Raw genomic sequence first — 19,978 nt, 5'->3', positions numbered from 1 at the left:
TTATGCTGGATAATGTGGGTGGGCTTGAGTCAATTTAAAGTCAATTTAAAGACTTTAAGAACATAACTGAGACAGAATTGAAGAGGAAAGAATTCTACCTGTTGGTCACGTCCTACCCAAGAGTATCCAACCTGTCCTATAGATTTCAGACTTGCCTGGTCAGCCCCCCATGACTCTATAACACATTCCTTAAAATAAATGTGTGTGGGGGTGTATGTGTATGTGTGTGTGTGTGTGTGTGTGTGTGTGTGTGTGTGTGTGTGTACATCTTAGTAGTTCTACTACTATTTCTCTGATGGAACCTTGGTTGATAAAGCACTTTGCCATCATTAGTAAATTATGCCCCAGCCCAACTCTTGTCATATGCCTTATGCCAATAGGGAAGGTTTGTGCCTTAGACCTTACCAACTCTGTGTTCATGCTCCTCCACATGTCTGGGCTTGACATGGTCACTAACCCTTGTTTTGACCCTTGGAAATTCTACTTCACCCCCACTTTCATAAATTAGAGATGCCATTCTCTGAATCTCAGTAGCTTTCTGTTAAGTGTCATTTTAATGGCATAGAACATGATCTCCTTTTTATGTTAGTTATTTTTCTATTATATTATACTATGACAATAAGATCCAGGAGAATATAAACCATGTGTCACATAGCTCTGAAGCTTCACCAACATTCATAAAGTTTCAGCAATAGCACCTTATACATAACAGCCATTTAATGAATGAATGGATGGATGGATGAATGAATGAATAATCAAGTGTTATTACACACACGAAAAGAAGCTTAGAACTCAGATAAACCTCTTTTTTCTTTCTTTTTTTTTTTGTTTGTTTTGTTTTGTGTTTTTTTTTTAGACTGGTTCTGTCTTACTAGCTTTGAGGGAATGGACAAATTACTTAATCTTTCAGCCTTAGTTTTCTCTTATGTAAAATGTAAAGTTTTCTCTTATGCAAAGATTAATAATCTCCATACTGGGTCATGGCAAATAGTAAATGAAGCCATATAAAAACACCTGTATAATGCCTCGTATATATCATACATTGGAGCTAAGTGAAGTGTATTTTATAATCACCTTGGAAAGGTTATTAAGCATGAATTCACCAAATACATATATATATAGTTCACTTTGGTAAGTTCTGTGAATAAAAAAAAGATAAATTAATGATGCTAACATTTATTGAAGTTATTTTATTCCAGATTCTCTTCTAATACTTATCTAATATTTATGTCTATAACAACTCTAATTACTATTATCTCTATTTCCAGATGGATGGCCATATACACAGAAAGGTTAAGTAATTTGCCCAAAGACTCATAGCTAATAAGTGTTGAACTCAGGATCTAAACTGAGGCAAATTTAGTTCTATGGTCTGTATTTTTTTCTGTTGTGCTAAGGTACTTCTTGTGGACATGGATTTGGTTTTGAAGTGCCATGTACTCTAATAAGACAGGGGAACATTTCAAAAATAACTATTAAATTATCAATTAAAAAGGTATCACAAAGGAGGGAATACAGAAAAAAAAAGTTCTTCAAATAGTTTTAACACTATTTGGTACACATTTCCTACATTATCATGCAGGAGACCATATTAGAATAGACAAAATCAACCTTCTTTTCCATGACCCCAGTCTGGGAAGATGTTTCTGTGCCCTCCACTTTGTGTGGGATGACTTAGAGTTGTTATGCAGCTTTGAATTAGCACAGGTGGCTTTTTCATGTAGACAAGCAGATCTCCATTGTCACATTAACCCACAGAGTTAAAGTTAATAGTAGTTCTAATTACAATCTTTCAATCCTATATAAACCACTTTTTGAAAGTGAAACATTTCAACTATATATAAAAATAATTTGTGATGTTTTCATTTGAAGGATAGAATTCTACTACGATCAATAGTATTATCAAAAACTGAACACACACTTTAAAATAACAGTGGGTTTCTAGATTTGAATTTTTCTATATAGTTTTCATATTGTTTCTTAATAGCTAATGAGGAATATCTGCAAAAGAGATAGATAATATTAACTCAGTTTTTCTCATTTAGTTAACATTTCATGCTAAATCATGGCAATCAAATCCTCATGTTAACTTCACAGAGAAATTCATAATCATTGTACTGATTTCAAATACATTAGTTTCACAGAGATAATATTTTAGAACATTTTCTTTGCAGCCAAGTCAGCAAGAAAACATAGTTGCTGCACTCCAGAAGCTCACTTTTGAGTACAGCTCTGGAGAACTTCTATGTGGCCTTTTAAATGCTTCTTCTTGCTCATTCAAACTCACACAAGCACTGTCTAGGGGCTCCCTATTAAAGACTAATGACTTTCTATACAGTGCAATTTAAAAAAAAACTTTTCCTTAAATAATTCTGCATACTTAATCTCATTGTATCCAAACATCTGGATTAATAACCCATAAACACTTAAATTTTCTTACAAAAATAATTTTATCGTTTTCTATTTTCCCCTCGGCTGTCTCCAAACATCAGATGCTTAAGTCCGACTCACTGTAACATTTCCAAACCCAACTCTTTAATTCACTTCTGCTCTTCCAAATTTAAGCTCAGATTTCCCTGAAATCTATTTCAGATTTAGTGATCACAAACCAAAAAATATCTTTCTTTAAAGACTATTTTGTAAATTGCACTCATACATTTGTCCAGTTTTGCAACAACAAAGACTCATGGAATATAGACTGTTTCTATTTCTTTATTAAAGTGCAGCAACCTGAACAAAAGATTCACCCAAAAAATGTGCTTTTTTTTGTTTTATTAATAGTTTAAGTTTTGTTTGTCCCTTCTTAAGTTTTGTTTGTCCCATTAAAATTTCAGCTCATTTCTCTCATATTGAGGTTAGTTTTTATATTTGTCTCTGTAATGTAACATTAAAATGTTTTTAAAGAACACTAATTTGTTGGTTATTTTATTTCTATAGGCTATGATACTGCAAATAATTTTAACAATGGACAAAATCATTTGAAGAAATACAAGCATGACTTAAACATAAATTATAAAGAATTTTTTTAAAAAAACAAACCAGTTATTTGGAGAGAAGAATAACTCCCCATACTGTACATTACAAAATTATGTATGCAATGTTTTTTCAGGTATCATCTACCACGAAATGCCAATGCATAAAGAAACTTTCTAAGACCAACCATGAATTAATAATATTATCACAAAATAAAATTCAATAATATCATATGAACTATTTTACCTTTGCATTATAGGGAATGTAGTGTTTTGATAAAGCTTCTGGCGTATGCATCCATGTTTTGTCTGTAATGAAGAACACACAGTGTTAAATTATAGGTTCTAAAGGTGTCATATTCATGCAATAACATTTGTAAGGAATCTGAACTTCAACAAAGAGATAGAAACCATAAAATGGAGATAGAAAACATAGAGAAAAAAAAACAGTCAGAAATAAAGAATACGATAACAAAAGTGAAGAATACATTACAGGGAATCAACAGATTAGATGAAGTAGAGGATCGAATCAGCAATTTGGAAGATAAGGTAGCAGAAAACACCCACTGAGAGCAGCAAAATGAACAAATACAAAAAATGAGGAAAGTTTAAGGGGCCTCTGGGACAACATCAAGCATACCAACATTCACATCGTAGGGGTACTAGAAGGAGAAGAGAGAGAGAGCAAGGAAATGAAAACCTATTTGAAGAAACAACGATGGAAACATTCCTTAACCTGGAAAAGGAAATAGACATAAGGAAATAGACATAAGAAAGTACAGAGAGTCTCAAACAACATTAACCCAAACAGGTCCACACCAAGACATATCATAACTAAAATGCCAAAGGTTAAAGACAAAGACAGAATCCTAAAACAGCAAGAGAAAACCAAGGGAGCTCCCATAAGACTATCAGCTGATGTCTCATCAGAAACTCTGCAGGCCAGAGGGATTGGCATGAAACATTAAAAGTGATAAAAAAAAAAAAAAAAAAAAAAAAAAAAACAAGGACCTACATTGCTCTAACCAACAGAGCTATCATTTAGAATCGAAAAACAGATAAAGAGCTTCCCAGACTAGAAAAAGCAAAAGGAGTTCATCACCACCAAACCAGTATTATAAGGAAAGAAAAAGAAAGAAAAGAAAGAAGAGAACAGAAAGAAAAGAGAGAGAGAGAGAGAGAGAGAGAGAGAGAGAGAGAGAGAGAGAGAGAAAAGAAAGAAAGAAAGAAAGAAAGAAAGGAAGGAAGGAAGGAAGGAAGGAAGGAAGGAAGGAAGGAAGGAAGGAAGGAAGGAAGGAAGGAAGAAAGAAAGAAAGAAAGAGAAAAAGAAAGTAGATATTTACACTGGCTGTTTTGTGGGAATGGGATAATGTTTTTCTTTCCCCCTGGAACTTCATAGTTTCCTTTGTTTCTTTATATTGTATATTTATTGTTTTTGAAGTCCACAATAAATGGCCTTTTACTGTGTACCAAAAAAATTAAACTAGCAACAATAAAACCGAAATAAGTCCATCTACTACTAAGTTCTTGTAGAAATCAATATAATATTAGGATAATTTTTTGGTCTAAATTTAGAGAAACATTAACTGAAGGTCTACTCTCAGGCGTTTTTCATATAAATAATCTTAATTTGAAATGTATCTTAGATTAGTGTAATAGAATATTAGAAACAAAAGTAACCAAAAGGATAAAAGATATTGAAGCTAATTTGTATTGTATATTATTGATAAAAATAGAAAATATACTTTTCATTCAATTTTTGAACTTTATAATTCCGCATATCTTCCCAAACATTTTATAGAAGTCACAAGTGAGAAAAAAACAAAAAAATATTAGTGTTAAATCAAATTTGGTTATTTTTTTAACTCCGTTGTTTTGGTAGTAAAACGTTTCAAGCTTCAAATATGTCATCTTTTATTGTGCAATTTATGAGTATTTCATTCCTGGGAATTAAACAAATTTAGAATCAATGTTATAAACAGGATAAAGTCAAAGACATATTTTACCATAAAAATATTATATAAGTACATATTGAAAAGAAATATTGGAATATTAACAAAATATTTTCAACATTCAATTCAAAACACTTGAAAATTAAGAGAAGCTAGTTTGAGAATATTAATATGTTCTCAAACTGCAGAAATATGTGGCATCTAGTTCTGGAATGTTAATTATTTTATACTATTTGAGGGATAGTGCACTATATTTACATTTAACATGTTTTTGGTATACAATGCAATATTTACAAGAATTTTGATGACAGAACATATGGGAAATCTCATGTTCATGGCACATTTCAGGGCTATTTCTAACTACTGAAGTGGATATGTGATAGCTGTACCTGGGTGAAACATTTTGAAAACCAACATATTCTTGGATTCAAAAACCAATATTGACATACTGACATTGACATTAATGTATAAAACTTTTATTTCTTGCATGGATTTTCATTTTAATTATAGTTTTCTTTTATGATTGCTACTGGATAGTGACATGATTAATTCAAGAATAATTTGTACTTAAATTTGGTATATATCTTGTCCTCATACATTAAAGGAAAGAAATCACAATACTATACACTAAAATAATAAAAATGCCATAGATCTGCTTTTATGAACCCTAAAAAAAATCCAATATCCATCCTTCCCTCTTTCCTTCCTTCCTTCCTTCCTTCCTTCCTTCCTTCCTTCCTTCCTTCCTTCCTTCCTTCCTTCCTTCCTTTCTTTTTCTTTTCTTTCTTTTTATTTTTCTTTACTTGTAAACTCAATTTTTCTCATGTCTCCTTTTCCAAGACATACAACACTGATCGGGAGGACATAAAGTCTGAGTGAAACATGAATATAATGGTTGATTCCAATCCTGAAGCAGAGATAACTGCTTTCTCCTGTAAGCTCTATTTTTTGAAAACTGATGATATTACCACTGTTATAGTCATATTGCAGTGACCTAGAGAGAGGGTAGTTATATCTAGCTGTTACTGGTGACAAACTATTACAATATGAAATTACTAGTGGACAAGTTGCAGTTGCTACACTGACAAAAATTTATATCCACACATCAAGTGCTGATAGTATAGAGATTTTTTATTACATACCTCTAGTATAAGTAATACACTTATAAAAGCTGAAGGTTTTCCAAAACGAGTCCTTACTTTTATCCTAATTTATAGTTTGGCAAAAGAAAACAGAATAAAACTCTTTATATTAACTCCTACAGATGTGGTTGACTTCACTTGAAGAGCTAGTACAGATGATGGTCCCTGGTCACTGTATGTGCCCACAGAAGCAGTTATATCCATGTAACTGCTACGGAAATGAGAATATTGACATTGTAGTGTGTGTTCCCTTCATTGAAATTAAACTACGATCACTAACTCAATAGTGAATACTTACATAAAAGGAAAGGCCAACATTGGGAAATATTTATCAATTGTCAAACCACTCTCACTGCTGGGTCAATAAATCTAGGTATTCAAAATGCATGTTGATTACGATCTTATTAAGAAAGATGCAGTAATTTCATTATTCTTATATCATCAGATTTTAATATTTTGAGTATATTAAATTGAAAACTAAATGTTGTTAGATGAATGGATGAATATGAATGGGTCATAAAAAAGGAAAATAATATTTAAATATCGAATTCTAAGTGCTATACACTATGATTGTATTTACTCATTAGTATGTCAACTGATAAGGAAAATATAGTATAATTAGTTTACTTATATAATCACTTTTATTCACATGCTATGTTCATGTATTTTTACTAAAATATTCATTTTTGTGTAATAAATAGAATTTAGGATTTTAAAATTCAAAAAGAAAAAAGCTAACAGGGAAATGAGTTATAAAATAAATACATTCATTAAAATTTAATTAATATTTACAAAGTTAGTGTAGTTTTTACACAACTACTCAATATTGTAAAAAATGATGCAATGCTCATACATTCAGTGTTTTTCAGAATCTATGAGCAGCTTTAATACCATTAGAGCATTTGCAAAGAAATCAGTGATGTACCTGGATGGCTAATTTAATGAAAGAATAGCAGGCAAATTACTAATTGGGGGATTTAATTAAAAGAGAAAAAACAACTATGTTTAGGTTTAAGATAACAATTTCTTTTCCTATGGCTTCTAAGGCTCGGGATGATTTAGTAAGGTTACACATAATTAAGTAAATTGAGTATCTATGAAATAAGAGATAAGTTTTTACTGATAGACTTTCTGTGTTTAGAGTAGAGTGTATGTTGATGCTAGTTATTGACAGATTGAATTATATATTCTCTAGTGCTATAATATAAACTCCTGATTTTCAGAATATATAAGTTCTCTCATATAATTCAAGCTTTCCAACTCAAATTAAATTTCAATCAAATAGTACTATTGGTTGAAACTAGGAGCAGAGGCTCTAATAATTTTCCTTTAACAACCTCACTAAATGAGAGAGTCAGAAATGATTGCTGAACTTTAGGTCGAATTTCCAACATCAAGTACTAAATTGGAGTTAGGGTAAAACAATTGATTAATAATTCCCTGATAGATATTTAATCATTAGACCTGAAAAATAATAGAAGTCAAAGGAAATTTAAAGAGAGTAAAGCAAAGCAGGAAATAACAAGTACTTCTGCTTCTTGATTCTCTAAATCACTCTAATTTTCCTCATGGTTGTATTCCCACTGTCTTCAAATGAGACAAACATACAATTGCTAGTTATTCACATTACTATCCAACTCTTGGGGTTTCTCAATGAAAAAGCTCTCCAAATTCCCTTCAAATAAAAAGTAAATTAGAAATGTGGAGTTTCAACTTTAAAACCATTGGAAAGAGAATTATAAGCAAATAAAAAAGATAAGGTCAAGAAGAATTTTTTAAAATAAGATAGTGTGATCAAAGTGATAAGTTGAGATGAAAGATTTTTACTATTTTATTAGAAATATTTCATATATAAGACAATTATTTCTAGATTTTGTTTACTAGTAAAGAGAATAAAAAAGAAACATTATTTTATTTTTGGGATATATTTTAAATCAGAAGCAAGCTACGGACCACAATAAATATCACTTTGCCTTCCCCTCATTCAGAAAAGTAAGTAAAATAACAAATTCCTAGCTTCTCAGAGTTGAAAGTTCACATTACTTAAATCCCTACTGAATATATTAAGCCTCTGTACCACATCCAAATGAACACTTCTCACTTCAATAACCAAAAAAGTCGTAACACTTTCAGTAATTCCATCGTATTTTTGCATGACTTTGTTGGAATGATTTTTCCTACATTAAATCAATGACCTTATAATTTACATCTATTTGTACTCTATTAAACTTAGTACCATGACCAAATGACGGCCCTTCAAACACTGAAAGAACTCTTATTATCATACCAAGGGTTCTTAGCCATGCTTCCCTGTGGCATGGTTGAAAGTTCTGAAGTCATCCCAGCCTTTCTCATCTGAGCTCATTACAATGTGTCAATTAGTCCTGTAAAGAGAGAACACACTGTGCCTAACTGCATGGAATAGAATGCTACATTCTATTCCCTGGTTCTGGGCTGCTAGTTATTCATACATTAGAAAATGAACTGGAACTTTTGCTAATGACAAGGTTGACTTTATTCTTCAGTCATTTTTTACCCACATAGCACTTAAAGCGAATCTTCCAAATAATAACAATATTACAAATAATGATAAGTGCTAGATTTCCTGGACCCATGTTTGGCAATTAGCAGTATTTTACTAAGTTTATAGTGTGTAATATGACCTCACTGGTCATCTTCCCTCCACATATCAGTAATCCTGTCACATTCATTACTTTCTCCAGTTTTTAATCACCTAAGAACTTGAATAGCACTGGCTGTTTTCTCTCCCAATTCAGACAGCAGGTTAAACAGGAGACAGCCTTGGGCTCACCACTAGACAATGAGAAGATTTACTATTTTACCTTCACTGAACTAGATAAAACTATCACATTTTTCTCTTTCCTATGAGTGGATCATGAAATATTTTGTCAAATGCCATGTTTTACTGACCCTTAAAAAAACAAACAAACAAAAAAAAACACAAAAACTGTTTCTTTCATTCTTGTATTGCTAATTACATTACATTTATTTTTATTTTAAATTCCCACCTTAAAATTGTAAGGAATATTTTTACCTCATGACTATCAATTCACCTATCATCAAGCCTCACATGTTATTCAGTAAAAACTGGAGTGCATACATGAGTTAATTTAAATCAAGGCAAACTTATGTAAGCCTAGGGAATTTAGTATTGTATGGCTATGTGAGGTGAAGTTAGGAGTGGTTTCAAATCTTTTTTTTTTTTTTTCAATTTCACACCACAGAATAAAATTGTCAGAGAACACTGTGTCACAAATGTATTTTGAATTGAGTATGTTAAATAACTCCACTCTTTCAGTAGGGCAATAACCAAAACAGGTTAATTGGCAATGTCTGCAGATATGTGTTCTCTACTTTAACTTCATTCCTGAACCATATGGTTTGATAACAGGATAAACTGGTTTCTTAACATCGCCGCTTGATTTTCATAGTAGTATTCAACTGACCACCCCAGGTCCATAAAATGGGCACACTTACCTTTCTTTCTGCTAAAAGCTCGGTTCATGATGAGGATCAACCAAATAAATGTTCAATTCAACCGCACTTTATATCCTATAAAAATAACAAAATATTAAAGCATAAATGAAGGAATGTTGACCAATCTCTTTTATGCAAATGCATTTTAATCACAAATTCTTTCAAATTAAAAAAAAAAAACACAATATGTATTTACAAACAATATTCTGAAATCTTCCAAAGGACACTGACTGGGTAAGAATAAATATAAGTACTCAATATTATAAATGACACAGCAGATAAGAAAAATATCTTAAATGAAATTTCTCTAGAGTTCCTTAATCTTCTTGTCTTTTTGCTACTACACATCTATTAATTATATTTTTATCTGCAAATTTAAGGAGAAAAATTCTACTAAGGAGACCAAGAATGAGGAAAGAGCCACCAACAAAGTTTATAGAGAACAGCGCCTATAGCTCACACAACAAATTTCATAATTCACAGGATATCAATTAGATTACTAAGAAGTATTGCACCTTATAAATGGAAATAAATTGAAGCTAGAATAAATGATGCTTTGGCCTCAATAAATCTTTTTTAAAAAAGACCCCCCCAAATAATTTCCAATAACTTCACTGTATCCCAAACTATGTTCAAGAACATCTTAAGTAATAAAAATATTCAAAATCCAACATGGTAAAATTCAGTGTAGTAGTCACTTAAAAAAAAAAAAAGGTATGCAAAGAAGCAGAAAAATACAACCTACAATGGAAATAAAAATCAATTAAAACTGATTCAGAAATGATAGATGATAGTAGTATTAGGTAAGGACACTCAGATATATTCCATATGCTGAGGAAGCTAGGGGAGAGATTAAGCAGTTAATTAGAGACAGAGAAGATAACACAAAACAAAACAAAGCAAAAAACCACCAAAATCAAGCTTCTAGAAATAAAACCACACTGTATGAGATTAAAAGAAAGAAAACAAAAGAAAAAACTAGATGGGACTAGTGTTAGATAAGACATGGCTTAAGAAAAACAAAAGTAGTGAAATTGACATAGAAATGATCTAAAATATAACAGAAAAAGAGTCTAATATACAAAAGAAAAGAAGGGAGGGAGGAAAGAAAGGAAAGAAGGAATGGTGGTGCACTGAACTGTGGAAAAACTTCAAGTGGTCAAATAGTCCCTGAAGCAGAAGAGAGAGAGGAGAGGGACAGAAAAATATTTGAAGAAATATAGGCTGAAAATTTTCCAAAAATATAAACTCAGGAATTCAAAAAGCTTAACAAACCACAAATACAAGAAGAAAACTACCCCATAACACATCAAAATCAAATTGCTCAAATCAGGAACAATGAGATCTTTAAAGCAGCCAGAAAAAGGAGACAGTATGTGCAGAACAAGATTAGGATGGCAGCAGTTTTCACATCTGAAACATTGCAAACTAGAAGACAGAGGAGCAACATCTGTAAAATATGGAAAGCACCAAAGCTTAATCAAGAAGAAACGGGTAATCTCATTATATGTGGGGGAAAGAAAGTAAGAATGATTTTTTGACTTTCTTTACAAAACACCACTATGTATTTTTTTTTTTTTTTCTTTTTAAGATTTTATTAGGGCAGGGGAACAGGACTTTACTGGGGAACGGTATGTACTTCCAGGACTTTTTTTTTTTCCAAGTCAAGTTGTGTCCTTTCAACTTGGTTGTGTAGGGTGCCATTCAGCTTCAACTTGTTGTCCTTTCAGTCTTAGTTGTGGAGGACGCAGCTCAGCTTTAGGTCTAGTTGCCATTGCTAGTTGCACCATCCCTTGGAGGAGTCAAACCGGCAACCTTATGGTTGAGAGGACGCGCTCCAACCAACTGAGCCATCTGGGAGCTCAGCGGCAGCTCAGCTCAAGGTGCCATGTTCAATCTTAGTTGCAGGGGGCGCTGCCCACCATCCCTTGTGGGACTCCAGTAATTGAACTGGCAACCTTGTGGTTGAGAGCCCACTGGCCCATGTGGGAATCGAACAGGCAGTCTTCGGAGTTAGGAGCATGGAGCTCTAACTGCCTGATCCACTGGGCCGGCCCCACTATGTATTTTTTTGCTTTTATCTTTCTTAAGGATCCAGAGATAAGATCCTATATTAAATATTTATAACATGTTATAAATATCATTAAACAACCTTGCAAATTCATTTGATATCTATAGTAAATCTGGCTATATTCAAAAATATAAATGGAATATTTTAATGTGATGAAGAAAAAAATTATAATTCATAATTTATAATTTATTAAAACATGACCACTCCAAGTTTAAAGTCAGTTGGAAGGAGTTTTAAATCTCTAATAAAACTGTAAATAAAAAAAAATTAAAATGTAAACATTAAAGGTAGAGGTTTTTAGACGAATTTTTTTAATCCCAAATTTTATTTAAACACCAGTAGCCACATGACAAAACACTGTGAGCCAAACTGGTATTAATTATTCTATAAACTTAACCTTTTGTAAGCCTAATTAAAAAAATAAAAGTTTATAGTCAACAATCCTTTCTTTAAATAAATCTAGCATATCTAGGTTGGAAAACTGATTTACCAAAGGAAATCCACTCATTTATAGACATGCTCAGAAGTTCAGAGTTACTTTTTATTAATGAATGTCAATTTCCTGCTTTGCAACCTGCTGCCTAAGCTCTTATTTAAAAATAATTAAATCATATTTTATGATTGAAGAAACTATATAGGGTATGAATATTCAAACCTATAAAACAGCTGGTTCTGAATTTCATTTTTATCCTTATGAATGCATTTAAAATCAAATTTTCCTGGAATTCTTTCAAGGTTATTTTTTTTTAATCTGAAAATTGATTAAAACATAGTTCACATTAATATAAGTCATAAATCATTTTAAAGTCTTGTTGCTCAGCAAAAGATCAGAGATGATGTTAAAGTAATGAAGTCTAATCATTGGGTTTAGTTCTAGGAAGATAAATTAGGTGACGTTAAATATATATATGCTTCTCCTATAAATGCACTCAAGATGTATTTTTTACTCAAATCTTTTGTGTGCTTTTCTGTGTATGTAATTCAGGAAGGTAATAATGAGAGAATGTCAGACAAGTTTAGATCCTGCATTAACTCTTTCAGGTTGCTAAATACTCTAAAGTAGTGGCTAACTATTGGAACTTCTTTGCTTGCAATCGTTAACCAAGCTTCCAAAATTTCACTTAGTTCATTTTTTAAACTCTTCTTGATCTAGTTAGTGTCTATTGTAAAGGTTCTCTGCTTAAATCTCCCAATTGTGAGTCTTCTTCTTCTCCTCCTCCTCCTCCTCCTCCTCCTCCTCCTCCTCCTCCTCTTCCTCCTCCTCCTCCTCTTCTTCTTATCTTTATTATATTATCATATTATTTTCTTCTTCTTCTTCTTCTTCTTCTTCTTCTTCTTCTTCTTCTTCTTCTTCTTCTTCTTCTTCTTCTCTCATTATATTTATGACTGCAATTTGTAACGGTCTTTGCTTTTACAGATCAATACTATCTAAGCACAGCCAAGAAAACTAACCGATAAAAAAAAAAAAAAACTGAGAAATTTCACATTACGAGGAGGGGAAGCCATGTGAGATGTACTAAAGAATATACATTTATAATTTTCTAAGAAATAGCAACACGAGTGTTTTCTGAAATTTCCTGACTTGGGATATGAATGCTTATCACTATTTTCCTTTTTTTACAGTATCGACCAACATCTCATAACACTCATGAAAAATCCTTTGCTCTTTCAATAGATATATTTTGAGACCACATTATGAGACAAGCGTTACAGGAGTGAAAAAGTAAAAGTAAGTATGACACGGTACTTGCTTTCAAAGAATTTGCTATCTCTAAGAGGTAGGGGGAATTGGTGTGGGAATCTGTGGATCAGGACAAGCCCTACAAAAGAGGTAGACACCATTGAAAAGGAGTGGATGAAGCACAGAATGACTGTTTTGTTCAAGGGAAAAGCTTCAAAATAGATGTGAATCATCATTTTTCAGATGGCTAAAGGCTAAAGGTGAGAAGAGGAAAGAAGGTTTCATGCAGAAGGGCAGAACATCCTCATATGTGATGTGTTTACTGTGGGCAAGGGGCTCCTAGTGACCTGGCTGACAGCAGAGCCCACCCATGGCCCTCACTGAGGTCTCATCTAGGATATTCTGACTGAGAGTGGGCGAAGGTCTAAAGGGAGCACTTCGGGCACCTGATGATGTGGCCAATTCTTCAGAATGGCTTATGTGAGAGAAAACCTTAATACACAAGATCCAGAAATACCAAGTCTGTGAAACAAAATCAGAATGGTATGAATTTCCATCAATGCCAAGAGTGAAGTCAAAATAAAGGCCAAAATGAATCAAAAAGAAAAATGGGCATATACAACCTATCCTTTGTGACAATGAAAGCTACAAAATTTGAACCATTTTATTCTGACAACAACATTTCTCCTGTAATGATGAGGCATATTCTAAAGTCATTTCCACAGCTGTAAACCCTCTAAGTATTGGATAATAAGTATCTGGGCAGTAATTATGGCAAAGTTGGAACATCACAAAATTCTATGTAGATTTTGGGCACTGTACAGTACCCCTTGTTCTGGTCTATCAGCCTGGGTGGAGGTGGCAGCACCACTCAGCACCTCCAGAGGATACCAGAAGGTGCTTTGGGTACCCTTAAGATCAAGAGTAAAACTCCAGGGAAGGCGATGTATTGGAATTCTCAATCTGAGCAATCCCTTTCGCATGGGTTTGATGAGTTCCCAATATACTTCCATGTGTCTATATGATTCTGAGCTAAACTTTGGCAGGTTTCTAGCAGCCTGTTTCAATAATTAGATTCTGAGATTTTTCATTAAAATGTCATTCAATGTTCAATTAACTATTTCTCTCACTGAGTTTTCTTCATTATCTTGTGTCCTCAGTCGGAGGTCAGCTACCTTACTCTGAAATGCGATAATCACACAGTAAAAAAATTATGCTAAGAAATATTTTTAAAGACACTTAAAACTCCATATAGTGAAGCAAACATTATTTACAATAGAATAAACATGACTTTCCCATATGTTGACCTAAAACTATCCTAGGTTTAGTTTCCTTTTGAACCTTAGATTTTGAAATTTTTTGCACAAGTCCTACTCAACATTTTCTTAATCATAACAGTATAATTTCTCTTTTTTAACTTGATCGTACACATAAGAACTGCATCTTTTTAGATCTGTTGTTTTGGCTGTTTCACCAAAAACTTTGATATTCATATCCTAACTACAAGTGATAGCTTACGGGATCAATTACTGAGGTAACATTACCTTTGGCAAAGCTGTCTGAATTTGTTTGAAAGACTAGAATAAAATAGCTTACTACCCAATGCTGTTAGAGTCTCTGACTCAAGACTTTATGGACTTTAAGACTAGAATTTACAGAATACACATTGTTTGAAGATTCAGTTATTATCTACAGACAAAATAACAATATAAAATTTTTATTTCAGTTTCAAATTTTCTGGCTTTTATTAGGGTATTTCACTTGAAGGAATTTTCTCATTTAAATCTCTCTTTAATGTCAGCTGTTTTTAGATTGGTTGGTATTTTGTACAGTAAGCCCAGTTTTTTATCCTTACATTTAATTAACAATCATGAAGTATAAATGCATTAGACTTACCATTTTATTCATTTTATAAAGTTTTGTTTTAAGAGCGTTTTAAGCAAGTCAGAGAGAGAGAGAGAGAGAGAGAGAGAGAGAGAGAGAGAGAGAGAAATTATTCTCTTCACCAGCTTTTAAAGCAGCCCTCAGAAGAAACTTCTCATATATTTTCTCTTGATATGCAGAGCAACTCACAATGTCAGTGGTTTTATTGGGAGGGAATTGATTAACAGGAAATCTAATCTTTAAAAACAGAGCTTCCAAATATTTACACTGGGAAATCATGCTTTCCTTACTGTTAGAGGCAGTGCTGGAGATTATCACTGCACTTGCCCACACAACAGTACTGCTTAGTCACAGTTCAAAATGAGTTCTGCTCTGCCACTAGAATCACGCATGTCTTATTTTTAACTTTAGTGGAACTATGTATTTTTTAATTCTCTGGTCTTCTTCCTGTGCGTTTCTATGTCTTTCACATGTAGTTGCCAAAACTCTTCTCCAAAATCTCTTATCTTCATCTCCATCCTGACAATGTTGAACTTTACACTAGCCCAGTGATCCTGGAAAATAACAAAGGTTAAGGAAATTCCTCCTCCCTTTTGAGTTCTGGAAATGGCTTACAGCAAAGAACCACCCTTCCCCATTTGACCTAGATAAGATTCAGGGCACTGCCCTTGTTTACTCATGACAAGGGCAGACAAAGACCCTCCAAATTCCCATTCTTTGCTTCATAAATGATTAGCTGAATTGTTTGTGCCACTGTACTAATCTGTGCTAATCTGTACTAATTTGTGCCACTGTACTAATCTAGACAAAAGACCTGCTACCAAAATTTAACTGAAATTCTCTCCTTCCCCAGGGTTCCTGAACTTTGACCCACCCTCAGTTTAGCAGACTCAACCCTTCATAATCTCTCCTAAGAATAGGCTGACCTCAGAGCCAAAAGGTTTTTGGTCTACCTACAGTCCCTAATCTTACACTGCCCTCAATCTTCCTACCTTCCCACATCCTATTCTTTCTAGCATTATTTACTCAGCTTTATAAAATGAAAGCCCTTCTCTGCCTAGCCTTTGAGATGGTGGGCACATTCCCCCTATTGCAATGACCCCTTCGCCTTATTGCAGTAATTGTTTCACATAAGATATCTCATTACCTAAATCTAGATGTGTTTTTTGATACTGCATTTGATCAGATTCAGAAAGATTTTTGGCAACTAACCCCAACTTACTTCACTGAACTAATTTGCAAATTTTCCTTTCAGTATATCTACTCAAATGGAGCTAGCCCTTTTATTCTCTTGCATTATTGGATGATTTCATTTTACCAATCAAATGAATTGCAAAAGTATGTCCTAGAAAATTAAATGTATTTAGGTTTTAAAAATGTTATTTTTGCATATCTGGCACCCAGGTCATATCTACAGTAAATATCTGTTGAATTACAAAGATAATTAACAAATTAAGCTTTCTAAAACAATATACATTTTATTGTAACACAAACACATATCTTAGCTTCCAAAATTTGTTGAAAATATATAACAATAAAAACAAATCTTAATTTGAAGATACTTTCAGAATTAGGAAATTCCCTAAGGTTGTTCAGTAATCCAACTAACAGAACTAAAATCTTACTTGATTACACACACTGCACAGGATTATAACAAATTATACAAACAAAGACAATCACTTTGTTTTTTTTTAATCAAAGATAACATTATAAACAAGCCAGTAATGATAATAGCCATGATCATTCTCTGCCACAAAAAATACATTTCTTCTGTTGGACAAAAGAAATCTACTGAAACGTAAATTAATTAACAATCTAATAAAACCATGCATATTTTCAGACAAATATTCCACTGAAATCAAGCAATCTCTGTGATTGTTACAATACCAAAAATGAAGGAAAATTTTACTACAGTAAGGAATAGGGCAGTTTACTTAGGTTAAACTTTCCATAGGAAAGAAAAAATTCTAAGAATAGAAGGAAATGAAGATAGTACCTACCTAAGGACGAAGGAGGAAATATTTGTAATTGAGAAAAGAATAAGAAGACATGAATAAGTGAACCAAATGGAAACTATTCCATAAGAAAACATAATGGCTGAAGTTGTAAAAAGCAATATCAATGAACTAAATTGCAGAATGGGTATAATGCATAGGTAAATTACAAAATTTAAAGATTAAATGAGTAAACTCTCCCTTTAATGTTATCCTTTTAATTTCATTAATTTGTTCATTTGAAGAACAAGCCATGGTGCTTAAACAAATCAAATGTTCCTATACTCTAAAACTCAGGAGCTCCATTCCTGAGTGTTTGATCATTGAATTCTCACAGATACACAAAGACCTTCTGTGAGAAATCTCATTATTGTTTGTGATATTAAGGAGATGGGGGCAATCTGATTGTCTACCAGTAGTAGAGGAGATCGGCAAAATATGGTAGATACACGTCATAGAGTATCATGTAGAACGATCAACTAAAGATAATGATTAAAGGTGCACATAACAACATGAATAGATCTTAGACACAATGCTTATTTTGACAAATAAGAAGGTGAACCAGGTAATCCCCAAATTACGCAATTGCTTAGGTACAAAACAATATGAATATTAAAAGAACAAATACAAAAAAAAATATGTACATCAAACAATTGACTGGTAAAGAGGGGATATAAGGTAAGAATGGCATAGAAGGGAATAAAATAGAGGAAAGACAGTGACTTTGAACAGCCTGAAAGAATATGATTATTTCAATACTATGATTATTTCAATACTTTGAATATATTGATGGCACGTGCCATCAATATATAAATATTGGTACAAGGTTGGCACTCTCTTGCCATTCTTCTCTGTTTAGTCACCCAATGTTGCCACGTAGCAGCCTACCAGTCAGTCTCCTTGTACTTGCCCCTAAAGAAAGGAGTCTGTGAGAGGGTCCTTTCAGGGACTTTGCTTCACCTTTGTGCTTACACCTTATGTCTCCCTGTTTGGCCCCAAAGATGACTGGACAGTCAAAGATGGGTACAACTTTCCACGTGGAAAGCAACCAAAGACAGGTGCAGTCAAGTGGGGACGTACTGGAGAACTCACGGGGTTCACAGAGGTGGGCAAAGCCCCCCACCTTCCCCCGGCTAAGGAAAGCCTCTGCCTCTGTGGCTGCATTCCTTCCCACAACCTGCAAGGGAAGACATTCAATGATGTGCTCTCCATCTATTCATATGCACAAAGGTTGTGTCCCTTGGGGAAGCATAGACATCCTGAGACTTAGGGTTCAGCTGCCTGCAGGCAAGGGTGATTGGCTTAAATCAGTTTCCTATTATAGTGTATGGGATTCACAGATCTTGAGATTGACAAACTTTATATTCTTTACTTCCTCACCTAACTAATAAAAGCTAATGCGTAGGCCTGATTAGGCCATCCAGTCCTTGAGGCTGCATGTCCCTTGGCCCCGCTTCACTCTATTCATGGCTACTGTCTTTTCTTAACCCTGCACCGCCCTTCTTGCTCCCCACAACCCTTGTCCCGCAGGACGGACAACCCAGGGTGCATGGAGTCTGTCGTGCATTTATGGGGTGATGTCAGCCCCTGCCTTTGGGTACAGGAGAAAACAGAAGCTCATCTGAGATTGGAAAATCACACTTTCCACACAACTAAGACATCAAGACTGGGCCTTTCCAGATACTCAGTGTTCCTTTCATTTCTCGTCCTTTGATACCTCATAGCAGCTGTTTGAAATGTTTTCTACTCTTGTGTCAAGTTATATCCTAAGGGATAACCTTTGCTTCTACTTTACTGAGATGATTGATGTCAGTCAGCCCTTTAATATTGCCTCATTTTTTCCCCTCTCTCCACTAGTCAATTAGGCAATGTGATTGTTCATTTTAAGACTGAAATACAAACACCCAGTCATTAATCTCTTTGCTTATTCTCTTTACCTTGTCTCTTATCTCAGGCGAACAGAACAGCTTCCCCCCCATACACTTTTTCTTTCTTCTACTTCAACCCAAGTTCTTTTCAACTATTATGAATTAGCATTATCATCATCTTCACTCCATCTTTCAAATACCATTAGAGCTATAGATATCTCTTTTAATTTTTGCCACAAAGTTCTTGAAATTGTGGTTCCTTTATCCACTGTGTCATGTCTTCCAACCCTTTGTAGTATTATTTGATTTCTATAACGAAGGGAGAGCTGATCAGTCTAATTGATGAATGGATATCGAAAGTAAAAGAAAGAACTCAAGGACAAACACTACTTTCTTTTTTTACTGAATAATGTGCTATTTATTAAGAAAGGGGCACTTAGGAAAAACAAAGTTTAAAAGGTGGAATTCAAGACTTCTGTTTTGGATGTGTTATTTCTGAGACACCTATTAGACATCAAAGAAAAGATGTTGAGTGAATGGTTGGATATAGGAGTCTGGACTGGCAGGTAGAATAGGACTAGAAATATAATTTCTGAATAACCAGTTTATAGATAATGAGGTCTGCTAGGAGACCAAGAGCATGTCAAATTTTTATAAATGAGTCAAAATAACATCCAGCTAGGAGATGGTTAAGAAACAGCCATTGAAGTCAAGTGAAAACCAAGAAAGTGTGCGGTTCTGGCATCCAAATGAAGAATGTTTCCATTAAGAAAAAATTAAATAATACTGAGTTGTCTACAAAGGGCAAGCCTGAGAAATGTCTATCAGTTTCAAAACATGGAAATTATTGGTGACTTTTGCATCATAGTTTCAGGGGTGAAGAGGATAGATCAGCTTGATTGTTAGGAAGTAGAGA

The 19,978-nt window shown here is 33.6% G+C and overlaps 1 protein-coding gene across 15 annotated transcripts in view; it reads right to left on the bottom strand.

Annotated features, from left to right (window-relative positions):
• GULP1 (GULP PTB domain containing engulfment adaptor 1) overlaps positions 1-19,978 on the bottom strand; it is a 229,485-nt gene that overhangs the window by 84,037 nt on the left and 125,470 nt on the right. For all 15 annotated transcript variants that reach the window (XM_081051311.1, XM_081051321.1, XM_081051317.1 and 12 more), the window contains exons 3-4: positions 9,565-9,639; positions 3,220-3,281 (exon numbers count right to left, since the gene is read on the bottom strand). In XM_081051311.1, coding sequence (XP_080907437.1) covers positions 3,220-3,281; positions 9,565-9,592 — 90 coding nt within the window. In that variant the 5' untranslated portion in view covers positions 9,593-9,639. The remainder of the gene's footprint in view (positions 1-3,219; positions 3,282-9,564; positions 9,640-19,978) is intronic.

Source organism: Rhinolophus hipposideros, assembly GCF_964194185.1.
Source record: "Rhinolophus hipposideros genome assembly, chromosome: 6".
NCBI classification, from domain to species: Eukaryota; Metazoa; Chordata; class Mammalia; order Chiroptera; family Rhinolophidae; genus Rhinolophus; species Rhinolophus hipposideros.
This window is presented reverse-complemented; position numbering and strand designations above follow the sequence as displayed.